This window comes from Spea bombifrons, chromosome 1 (genome assembly GCF_027358695.1).
Source record: "Spea bombifrons isolate aSpeBom1 chromosome 1, aSpeBom1.2.pri, whole genome shotgun sequence".
Taxonomy (NCBI): Eukaryota; Metazoa; Chordata; class Amphibia; order Anura; family Pelobatidae; genus Spea; species Spea bombifrons.
This window is the reverse complement of record NC_071087.1, coordinates 27,534,132-27,547,187: the sequence shown is the minus strand read 5'-3', so window position 1 is coordinate 27,547,187 and position 13,056 is coordinate 27,534,132. Positions and strand designations below refer to the sequence as shown.

Genomic DNA, 13,056 nt, shown 5'->3' with positions numbered 1-13,056 from the left:
TCCCTACCTGTGGCCTCTCACTAAAGGTGGTCTGGGCTAGTCCGTCCCAGAAGTGGAAGATCAGTGGGAATTAATAAAGTTGTATAAAGCATTATTTCATTCCTAGATACTGTACTCAGCTATGTCGATAAACATAAAGCCCTAGCCATGCCTTTATCCACAACTCCAAAACAAAAATGCCCGTTTTAGGCATACCTAAAACTGACCCCTTCCTATTCTACACCGTTCTGATCAAATATAAAGTGCCAAGGATGTACTTTTGCTACCAGTATGTTATAGTTCATATTCCTGCTTGAATGCTGGGGACTTAAATAAATCTTTAACACATCTTTAAATAATGACATGTCAAGGTTTCCAGGTGGACCAGTATTTGAGGCATTTGATGAACACATTTACTACATAGAATATTTACTATGGACTATTAAAGGGTTAATATTTCAAGAGTCTCAGGGTCGGCTCACAAAGAAATTCCCCAGGTATTCTTACTGGTATAGAGAGGAAGACGCTATGCTCAAAAAGACATATCTGGAGTACATCATGGATAGATGGCTGAGTGACCCTCGTGAACACCTCTTTATAATAAACACTGTGACAATGTAGTGTTCAACTATTACTATGAGATAAGATGTCCTTGCTTTTTTACAATTGGAATAAATTCCAAGTAATTACAATGAAAGAGATTAGGACTATTTAATATGCGGCTCCATTGTCCTGATGGTTTTTAAATGAAAGAAAATAAATTAATTGGTGATGTTGTAGTAATTACCATAATTCCCAAGTTTATTGCTTTATAAATATTAGCCACTCAAGTCATTTTAGAAGCTGAGCATTTAATCTGTCATAATAAATATCTCTGCTAAGTGTAGAGGATTTCAGTGGATCGGGTTATTCACCCCAAATTCTTTACTTGACAATAGAAATAAAAAAGATTTGACAGTATTTCAGATATCTTTTTCGCCTCTCTTAGCCGGCTTGCTTTTTCTTGTCGCTTTCTGTGTCTTCCTTATCAATTTGTTCTTAAATGAGTCAGACAATAATTTTTTCTCTCATAAACAGTTTGCGCTTTGTTTCCTAAAGCCCGGGGTCAATGGCTGTTATGGTTACAGTTAAGAAGCTAGAAGTAAAGTTTTTGTGTTTCCTTCAAACTCTACATTGATGCATCACTCAATGCGGTAGAAGCCATGCATGCACTGGTGGTTACTGTAATTGCTGATTTGTTTCTTTAACCCCTTAAGGACAATGGGCGGTCCCTAAACCCATTGAAAACAATGCATTTTGAGCCCGTACATGTATGGGCTTTGTCATTAAGGGGTTAAAACGTTGAGCAGTAATAATCATTACCTTGATAGACGTAAGTAGCACTATATTCCAGGTAGATTTTTAATATTTGAAACATACTATAACATATAGTTATGTTATAACATTGCACTCTGCGTCACGTCTGACGCAATGGGTGCCATGCTCCGATCTCGAACATGCTGCTGGGTCTTGAGAACTAGCTTCACAAATAGCAGTGGATTATTGGAAGGTGATCACTTGTATGAAACATGGAAATAAATGATATGGTACTACATACATATTCCTTACAACCATAGTATAGTAATTAAATGATATAAAAGTATGGTGGAAGTTCTCCTTGTTAGTCTTATTGGCTTGATCAGTGCCCACTTTATATGGTATATATTTCTTGTTCTCAGCAGTGGAGTCTTCTGCTTCTGTATCCCATCCAGTTCAAGGTTATTGCTCACAGAACTGCCACTCATTGGATGTTTTTAGTTTTATATCACTATTTTCTGTAGACTTTAGAGTCTGTATGATAATCCAATGAAGTCATCTGTTTCTGAGATGCTGGAACCACCAGTTCAGCGGCCAACAATCTCACCACAATCAAGGTCACATCTTTTCCCCATTTTAATGTTTGATTTAACAACAACCATGTCTTCAGACAGCGTCTGCATCCTTTATATATTGAGTTTCAGCCATGTTATTTGTTGTTTAGCAATATGTGTTAACGAGCAGGTATATCTAATAAAGTAGCCACTGAGTATAAATTACCTGCTCAGTTTATGGGCTACCGAATGGACCATGCTGCCTTTTGCAAAGTACAATTTATAGTTTTATTTTTCATCAACATAAAAATAAGTTATAGGATATAGATAAACAAGCCTCTCTGGATTCTAAGTAGAGTTAGTAGCCACAGGTAACATAAATAACCATGAACAAACACTGCAATAATGTCGTACATTGGAATGTACTGTATCTTCTATTACTTTTCATGTTAATAGTCATTTTTCGGAGTACATAAATCATAGGACAGTGTATTGATTGGTATAGAAATCCACAGCTTATGGTTTATTGAGCACCATCACAAATATTGTTAGCACAACATAATCCTATCCAGCATTTAGCCTCGGGGGCAAGTTCAGCCAAATGTCCCAGTAATATAGCAGCCCAAACAATATCTATCAAAAAGCATGCTCAGTATGTTCCACCTAGTCCTTTCTAATACACACTTACAGAAGGGAAATGTATAGCAACCCAAAAAAAGTCGCACAGAAAGGATCCAGCCAGGATATAGATCCTTAAGTCTGTGTTACCCTAAGCCCCCAGTGGATACAAATTAAATTGCAAGAAGAACACTAAAAACGTTGTTTAAAAAAATCAGGGCAGTCCGGGGGGCCTATGTCAGCCCTCTCCTAACCCTATCCTCTCTCAGTATATCATAATGCCAGACTGACAACTGTTAAAATGTACTATAAACCAATACATGGTACTCCCGTTTCCCCAGTACATATTTATTTTTTTCATTCTGAAAGCTATATATTAATTTCTAATCAAACAACAAAGATCGTCATATTGAAGCGCATTTTGACAAATTGAGGCAGATTTTGCGAGTCAGTAGCATTTCTTTCCTACAGTTTTGAACTTTGACACAAAGTGAAGACAGAGAGCAGTTTTATCAGTTTCAAAATCTAGACTGTTAATTCCACTTATCTGGGTTAACAATTAAAATTAAAATGGCACGCATGTGTCCAATAAAATAAAAGTTAAACGGCAAATTGATACATGCATTCCACATAATAAACAAATGTATCATTACAAACTTTATAAACACCTGCACAATCAATTTACTTTGTATACTTTGTTCTATATATATTCGCACCTAAAGGGTGGCTTGCAAAGTATCAGAGGTGTGCTAGACACAATAAAGTTAGGGAGGACATTTCAGTGGGACTGGGGGAGACATACCCCCAAATTGTCCTGTTTTGCATGGGATGGACCTGATTTCCAGGCACTTTACCACCTAGCCAGCCTCACTGTGTTGCTTTTTCAGGCAATGGTGATAATGGGCCAGTTGGCAAGATCAGATAATCACCCCTTATCAATCCACTAAGCTGTAGAAATGAGTGAGGACTGGGCTTTTGCAGCAAACACCCAGGAAATCTAGGGCAAACCAGCAACCCTATATATGGACCATGAGCCTCTTCTTTCACCACAGTTCATTGTCACCGCTCAGTCATCCTTGGCCTCCTCTGTTGGGATATCCTCTAGTTGAGGGAATTACATTATCCCAACAAGCTTCAGCTTATTCTTTATATCACTCGCCCTACCCTAAGATTTCCACTTCACCACGTGGGTTGGTCAGTTGATCATCACCTCAACCAGGTGACCAATCCTCCCACCACCTTGAGCAGTGGTGTTCATATATAACAGGGAGTGAGTTGGACATTCTAGTGTCATAAGATGCAAGATTGTTATCATCTATAATTGCATTTATATTATATTATAATAATGGGACTCCCACAGGAATATGTTATGGGTTAGGTGGGGTATTTAGAGATGACAGGTGTCATTTTAATTGGTTAAAATGTTTGTGCAAAGATATGGCAGGAAATTCTGTGGGTTTTTTTCCTAGCGTGGAAAGGGTTAACATGCCATGGATTATGTATGTGTTAGATTGAAAAGTATATAACTTTAGAATTGCTAATATGTATCAAAGCCTATAATATCAATTTTAAAATTGCATTCCCATTCAGCCACTAAATATGTTTATAAGACATTTCTGATTTTAGGGCACTGTCTCATCTACATCTACAAAAAAAAAATAACAGGGCCCATTGAGTCATGCGCATTACCTTGAACAAGAAACATCACTAAATACTCTAATATGTATTAGAATAACTTAATTGGACATTAAAAAGATAGATTATTTCCAGCAACTCTTGACCTACTGTATGCAGTCACTGTCGTCGAAGAACATTCATATGAAAAGTTACATTATTACGGTAGAAAATCCTAGTTTTGTTTGATTTATTCGTATGATTTGCTGGAAAAAATGAAGAAGAAAAGGAAAAAGATGAATTTGAAATTCTTTATTTAGTACCTGAGATATATATCTATATGATAAAAAACTGCAAAAGCAACTGGGTTTTTGAATGCAGCATTTCCATGAGCTACAAATATTATTGTAGAAATATAAAAGTATTGTATGTATACATTGTTATAATGGTGTTTTAAAGACCTTGATCGCGTGTGTCCCATGGCTCTCTACAAGTCCATGTCTGAATAATAATTGCCGTGACCCATAAAGAACTCCAGCTACTGGAGAACTGGTATAGCTATGGAAATTATACCCTGCAAAAAGACAGGGAAGATCCTGGGAGAACATGGAAATAATGGGTCAAAAAGAAGAATAATGGATAAAAAAGGAAATAATCTAAGATACACAGTGGGCTCTTGAGAAAATGATGCATATGGAAAAAAAAGAATGTATGGCAGAAAGAAGATAAATGTCTTATATTATAGCCATAATGTACTCCCCAATCAGCTATAATAAAAGATGTAAAAGCACAGAGAACGTCCGAAGGCATGTATATTGTATATAGATGTCTGAACAATCAACCTCGGTGGCGGTAATTTTCTGTTTAGAAGTATTTTGTCATGGATTACTTTTTTAAGACTGAAAGCTCCTTCCGTAGTTGAAGAAGAACTTGAAAATGATTGTTGGGATTTCAGAATAGCTTAATATGTCATTTCTCTTATCTGGTGTGTCTCTACGCTGGAGTATTGTCTTTTTTTATACAGAACCGCGGTACGGTTTACTGATAGATACACTCTGTGAGCAGGGGGCAGAGGTCACTTTTCGAGTCTAAGGTGTTCCGTCCGTAATGATCGCTGCAGAAGCTGGAATATGTTTCATATATTAATGCTTAGCGTAGGAGTGTATCGGTAGAATAACAAACGACAAAAACTATTTGGAATTATAATAAGGCAAATACGCTGCTTTGTTCAATGTAAGGCTACCAGCTTTCATCAATTATTGATCTTATTAAAGCTAAGTTGCTATAATTATATAACAATGCCTCCTTTGTGGACCATGCCTCTGGTAGGAGATTTTATTGTTGAAAGACATTTACATTGCCTTATGGTATCTATTATTTTGACTCAACGCTTTAAAACATCACTTATGTCCAGTAAAACCATTTATGATCTCCTCTACAACAAGTGATTATGGTTTATTGCAAAGGGATGAACAGTTTTATCTCGGCTTCAGTCCTAGCCGTGTTTTAAAGTGAATAATCTACGTATAAAGTCATATTTCATCCAGGCTTCCAAAAGTTAGTTGTGTCCATGAGGGCCACTAACAAGCTGCTTTAGCGTATCCATATTTTTTTGTTGTGTCATTTATTGTTAGCCATGCTCCATGATTTTGCTGGTTATATCATCCTTAAAGTAAATGGTTATAAATACTATGATGAGATAATTATATAAAGATATATATTGTGACGCCGCGGGAGGTATGGCATAGCTGGATCTGCCAGGGGAGTTTATGTATTGGGAATTAATCTATAGTATGAAGGGTCTCAAACCATTATGCCTAACTCTGTAAACACTGTCAAAGTGCCAGTGTGCCAAAACTCAGCAAGGTTTCTCTCACTCTTCCTTGTTTCTGTTGTGTTCTGTTGTGGGTCTTCACAATATGGTGAAATTATTTTTTTCCCACTCATTGCAGCTCACCGAAGTTTTCTATATCATTATTACAATAGAGGAGAGTGAAAAATTAAAAGGAAAGAAAATATACACATTTGATAATAATACATATAAAGGCATACTAGTGGAGGATGAGGAGCGGACCCTGCTCTTGTCAGCCTACAGTCTATAGCCTACCTAGCACAGCCTCAATAGCATGGTGTGCCTGTCACAGTACTTCCTTCTAAGGCCCAGCGCAACAATATAATGTCGTATACCATGACTTAGTAGAAAGGGTAATGGTCCCGAAAGCAGGTGCCGGGTCACACATTGGGCAGCTCCCAATATGCATACAATTCTCTATATATATGCATAATGAGGACTACAACCAGTAAAGCTCCTTCAAGAAGGGCTCCACTAATGCACTGTTATGCATTGCTAAATCAGTGAAGTGTTTTCAAGAAATCTTAGTGCAATAACTACAGCAACATATTTATGTTCTGCGTTTCCCTAGGCCTGAGCCTGTGCAGTGCCACCAGCTGCCCCCTTCCACGGCCGCTATACTTATTGCTGAGCACTTGGATTTGACATCTTTGTCCCAAGTAGCTTATCAGTGCCCCAAAACAGCCTGACCGTGGCATCTTTGCTCCAACTTGTCAGTGCCCCCAGACTGCTTATCTGTGCCATCTTTGACCAAAAACAGCTTGTTTGTGCCATCATTGCCCCTTGCGCCCCACCCCCTTCCAACATACACTCTGACACACATATGTAAACCTACTTATACATTGACATGCATGCTCACATGCAGTCCTATACCAATATATACACATGAAGTATATACATGCAGTGTCTAGTAGAGTTAAAACTATAGACATTTACATTATTGTCTACTTTTTTTATGAGATAGCAAGAAGGAAGATGAGACTGTAAATATTGCAATGAGTCATGTGCCTCGACACCCGCAGCTGTAGAACTAGAACAGTAATGTGACATCTCCCAAGCCTGCTTGTCTCAACCCTTCTGCCTAAATATACAAATACGTTCAATTATAGATATTTGCTCTTACTGTAGGTGTTGCATCTGCTTCTGTCCATGGGATGTTATTTCAATTTGTCTTTATGAATAAAACAGCTGGACATGCGTTCATTGAGGCAGCAGGAACTCCTTATTTTTTTGCCCTTTCTTATAAACAGTGCAATAATCCCCATGTTATTTAGATCATTCATAATTGTCACAAGCAGTTTTATCATCATTGTGTTAGGTTTAATTCTAAGCAGTCAATTAGTTTTACATTTTTATTGATTAAGCAGTTGCTTTTTACATTGTGCTCGTTTAAGCAAGCATTAAATTGGCTGACTGGGAAGGTAAGCTCCTAGGATTCAAACTAATACTCAGATTGTGATTTAGAGATAGCAGACTGTCACTAAAGAAGATGACTTCTTCATGATGCTTAGTTATCTGAGAGATGAGATAGAGTCGCAGAGACAATAACTTATTTGCAGATTGTCTGGGATGGTCGAGGGAGCATTGATGATACAAAAAAAGGACAATATCGGGTAAGATAAAGCTGACAACCGACTAGGAGACTTTATAGCTCCCTTCCTTGATACCCATCTGCTGAACAGTGTTCAATGCTGGACTACAAGCAGAGGGTCTTACATTTTCATACACCGACTTGGTCTTATTTACCTGATCCCAAATCACCTGGTTCTGAAATTGCCCTCTGTAACAATCAAAACCAGAAACGTTACCCAGGAATTGGGACAATATTGGAAATCCGCAGTAGTCCTAAATGATCACCATGTTATGTGACTTAAAGCATTATATGGAGGTGGAACTTAGCAGGACTCTACCTAAAGATGGCTGTTAATAGATGATTTAATTAATTTGATGACCCTAGACTGTGTTTGGACATGGATATGGGGAGATCAAAATCTGGACAAAATGGTTTTAATCTAGAAGATCTGAAATCCGGAGACTGAAGGCAGTCCAATGTCTATACTTATCACACAAAATAAAAACCAGCTAAAAAGTTGTTTTAAATAGTTTTGATATTTTCCATTAACTTGCATTTCTGAATCATTTATCAATGCATTTAGGGAAGAAAAATAAAATGTTAGGGAAGTTATAATGTTTTATGGTCAGAGAAAGTACACTTTGGGTAATCTCCACGTCTAGATGAGCTTCTCCAGAAAGAAACCCTTTATTGTGATTCCAAAAAAAGCTTATAAACAATGAATTTTATATGAGCACAATGAAAGGAAACGTCTGGATGTTGGTTGTGTAAATGATAATTATCGTGAAGATGGGCCTTAGGTCAGCGTTGCAGGGCCTCCCGGGAGATAAACCGACATTTGGTTGATTTTATGCTTGTGGTCAATTCTGCTGACTGAGCAGCTTGTATAAAGTAGGTGAGCTCATAAAAAGGAAATTGTGTCCACCTCCCCGCAGAGGGGAATACGCCAACGTATTTAGAAGCACAAGTCCGCTAAGTGAATGTTTGATGGATTTAAACATCAGGCACTAATGGGGAAAGAGCAAACAGTCGCGATAGATGTATCAGGCTCATTCCAAGAAACTTGTTGATAAGTACTGTTTGATACAGTGTTAATCATAGACTTTTTAAAAAATGTTTGCGTTTCATTAATATAATCCATTTACGATGGTAAATCGAAATTCAGCCACTGAGGATATCAAAGCACTAAAGTAATTAACAGACAGCTTAAAACTGTTAGCGTTCAAAGTGCCTTTTGCTTTCCATCTCTGACAGAAAATGGCTTCTAATGACTAACTGAAATACTCAGGATTTTCACATCTCCTTAATACTGATTGTGACCCGGTGTAATTATGTAAAGGGGGCTGAACTGACATGTATTTCAATATCTTTTATTGAATTAGACAAATGTGCAAAGACAGCCTGTTGACACCTACTGCTAAACTGTTCAAGCAGACAAAAGGCTGGCTGGGCGTCATGGGAATTGCAGAAGCAAGAGGCCCTGTCCTGCCCAACGCGCACTGTAGTTTATACCGATATAGAATTAATAAATTATAATAAATATGTAAATATTTATAAATATAAATAATAAACATGATATAAGGAAACTATAAACTTAACGGCAGTTCAGGGCATAGTTGTCTAAATGATATGCTCTCTGAGAAGCATTCAGAATGTTAAATGGTGTGCCTTTGGGTCCTGGGCTAGTTTTAGGTTTTCAAGTTAAAAGAATTAAGCGTTGAAGTTATTTTATCAGAAAGCATAAAGTTTCGTGACAGGGGCATGGCTGATAATTCACCACCCAATAAACACACAGGAGGCCTGCTGGATTTTAATAGGTCACAGATTTATTTGCAACATACTTAAATATAAACATGTAAATAAAAATATGTAAACATAAACCCGTAAACATAGACTCAAGTTTACATAAAACCCAAATTAGCATCAGCTAATATCACAACTACTAAAGTGCATAACCGAAGTCAAACTGAACGTCCTAGCTTACTAGGATGGGGTCCCCCAAGAATGCTGGCTCAGGCATAGCCGGTGATAAGTCCGCTTACAGGAAAAATCCATGTATGTTAGCGAAACCAACACATACTCCCCAGGGCTCAGGCCACCTGAGCTGCCATATATTAGACAGCCAACTCCCACACTGGTGGCAGACCCTGGGGGACCCCCTGTCACACCTGAGAAGAACCAAAACCGAGGAAAGGTGGGCTGAAAATTCAATCTGCTGACTGTGAGGCAATAACTACCCTCAGATGGGGTAAATGCTTACATTAGCATACATTAGCAAAGATGGCCGCCATTGGGCTAACACCAAGACAGTGGGATATATTGGGTGATTGACAACCAGCCCAGTCATGATGGCCTCATATGTGTGCCCTTCCAGGCCAATACTCCCTGAATATTTACTATGGGTAATTGTTGAATGGTTCAAATATTTGTGGACCTACTATTGGTTACGACCAGGCTCTGAGCATAAATAACTATATATTTATCGTTAAATTAAGATACCGTTATCTGGATTTACTTGGATCACCATGCCCATCCCCAACAGGCCATAAGGACAGACACAGCCGCAAGATGACCACCACTACAAAACAACACAAGATACACCTATAGAGGGTTATTTTTAATAAAATAACACTACATGTTGTAATGATCCACGATGTAATACAGATCACAAAAAGTTTGACATTTTGACATTTAAAATAGATTTGTAATAGTGGAACCTGTGCCTTTGGCCTCCATGTCCCAATAAACACTTGCAGAGATGCAGACACGGGTCCAAACGCAGCACGTTAGCTGAAGAGCCCCTGGAATGTGGCAAGAAGTAGTAAGTGAAACAAGCCAGCCAAAAATAAAAAAATAAAAAGTGGCGATGACATTCTTTGTTGCTTAACTATGTAAAACAAATATGGGCTTGTGAGATTTCCATTAAAACGCACCATATATCAAAACGCAGCAGAAGATGGATTCTTCCCCCAATCTGATGTATTACCGTTTCGTCCCTAATACATTAACATGCAGTTTTCTTTGGCAAAAATAGATAACGTCTGCTGGCATTATGTTGTTTGATTAAAAGAATACAAATGAATAAGATGAATATCTGTTGAATCAACAGATTTCTCCATTTATTTCCTCTTTGTATATTTTATATGTAAAACACTTTCGGAAAGGTTTTGACGGATTATCTTGCGCACTAAAGCACAGCAGATTAACTCTCCTGCCATAACTTTAAAAAAAACCCTGAAACTATTGGACACAAATTAATATTTCCTTTTAATTAAATGCTCTTTCAATTACTGTGCTACATAAGACATAAATTAACCATTTTAGTGTTAGATGGGCGTGCTTTGTCATTTAAAGGTCAAATTTACTTTTTTCTCATTAGCTATAGTTGAGTAACAGTATTACCTTATTTTTCTAGCTATAAAATCCCCATTGGTAAAATTAGAGAAGATAATAATCAGCTGGGAGTAGGTAGTGAAGTGAGCACTGCTAATAAATGCTGTTCATCTGCCTGGAGAAAGAAGCTAGTAACCCCGAGCCCCGAGGAAGCAGCACTTCACCCAGAGACTCCAGGTTAAACCTAAAGAGTTCCCAAGTATTGTGATTAATGACGCAGATCCCTGAAAGCTAAAGCTTGAATTGAATCGGTTACATAATGATTGTTGCTTTAAAACATCAAATATTTTGTGGGGGGGTTTCTTTTAACTAGAAATGAAAAATCTGTTGGGTTGGTTAATCTGTATTCACACTTATCATACATGTAATGCGTGGTCTGTAGTGGTGTAAAATGTATAAGTAAGTCATTGATTAGCTTCTGTAAATTGCTTATAAGTAACATGTGAATTTTATATGTGTTCTATGAGAAATAAACTATAAAAACTTTGGTGGAAGTTGTTATATCCACGATGTTCTCAGCGGAATATAATTTACAACATTGTTACTCATTTTAAATATCGTCTACGTAGCAGAACATGTTTTTACTATATTTTATTTTAGCAATTTTATAATATTATTTTAAACGTATACATTATAATAATTTAAAACATGCGTCACTCTGCTGGCTGTTGAAAATGTATTTCAAGCAATAAAACACCATCCAGCTGAATGCTTTTAGAGGCCAGCAAATGCAATTCCTTTTCATGTATTGCATTGACCCTTCCTTACCTTTTTTTTAAAACATTCTCGTGACACCTGAGAGCACTTTGTAAATGCTTTAAGCGGGGAAGAATACATCCTAGATCCCGCAAAGTGCTCTGGACAAAAGGATCTACTTGTCCGTAACATATGCATCTTACTCAAAATACCTAATGTGATGCCTGACAATCCCATACAATTAAAAGTGTGTTTATTTTTCAGCCTGTCGGGGTAATGATGACTCACGTGTATTATTTCTCTCTCTTTTTTCTCTTATCAGGACAAAATTTTACCCTACGGCAGTTAGGGATTTGTGAACCAGCTTCCCGGCGTGCACTCGCTTTTTGTGCAGACATGGGGCTCCCGCACAGAGGCTACTCCATCAATGCAGGTTCCGATGCCGAGACAGAAAATGAGGGCGTCATGTCCCCCGAACACGCAATGAGACTGTGGGGCAGGGGCGTGAAATCTGGGCGCAGTTCCTGCCTGTCAAGCCGTTCCAACTCAGCCCTGACACTAACCGACACTGAACATGAAAACAAGTCTGATAGCGAGCCTGGTAAGTTCCGCACAAACCCTCCAGTTACCGTCTTTAACAGATTTTTAAATAACTTTTGACGAAATCGTTTCATGTCTTTTAACTATGGGACAAGTTGAAGTGAAACACATCGCTCTGACATTTTTTGATTCTATAAAAAGTGTTAGAAAATGTCAAAGAACGGTGGTATTATTGTACAATCTATTCACTAGTCATCATGCCAGCAGGAACACTGTGATGGAGCCTTTTTTTTTAGATCAGGAAGCTTTCTTTTTTTTTTTTAATTTTACTGCTGGGAGCAAAATGTTAAAATCCTTTAAATTTCGCAATTTGTGCCCATTGATATCAGGCTAACGAAAAGCAATAGGCCATTTTTTATTTTATTAAAACCATTACAAACCCATTATCTCAATATTTAGAGGTTCCATTGATGCCGTTGGATACTGCTGATACGTGATTTAGAACATAAATAGAACAAAAATGATCGCCAAGTGTGATTTTAGGATTCTAGAGCAGAGATTGATGGGGAACTAGTTTATAAAGTATAACACCCCAAAGCCATATAAGCAGTGGTGTATTTTATAGGGGTTTATGGCCTAGGACAGCACCCCAAGAAACCCTCAGGACCTATTTACAGGTGGCTTTCCTTATCCCGTTGCTCCACCTCAAAAGGATGCCTGGTGGAAGAGATATTATAGGAGAGATACCTCTGTACATGCATCCATAGGCCTAAACCTAGCCATCCTATCCCAGAATTCACCACTCCAAGTAAGTGGCCCTCAAGTGGCTGCATTTAAAGGTTTAACCCTGCCTTAGAGTCCAGCAAAAGGTGAAGTGTCTGCATGAGTATGTGTGGAATTATGTTCTGGGACATAAAAACAACAGATTTGTACTCAAGAGG

General features: G+C 37.8%; 1 protein-coding gene across 1 annotated transcript in view; it reads left to right on the top strand.

Annotated features, from left to right (window-relative positions):
- Window positions 1-12,525, top strand: part of LOC128483355 (teneurin-3-like) — a 143,800-nt gene extending 131,275 nt beyond the window's left edge. Inside the window, exon 4 of the mRNA XM_053459525.1 lies at window positions 11,898-12,525. Within this exon, the coding sequence (XP_053315500.1) occupies window positions 11,898-12,235 (338 nt within the window). The 3' untranslated portion in view covers window positions 12,236-12,525. The remainder of the gene's footprint in view (window positions 1-11,897) is intronic.
- The last annotated feature ends 531 nt before the right edge of the window (window positions 12,526-13,056 follow it).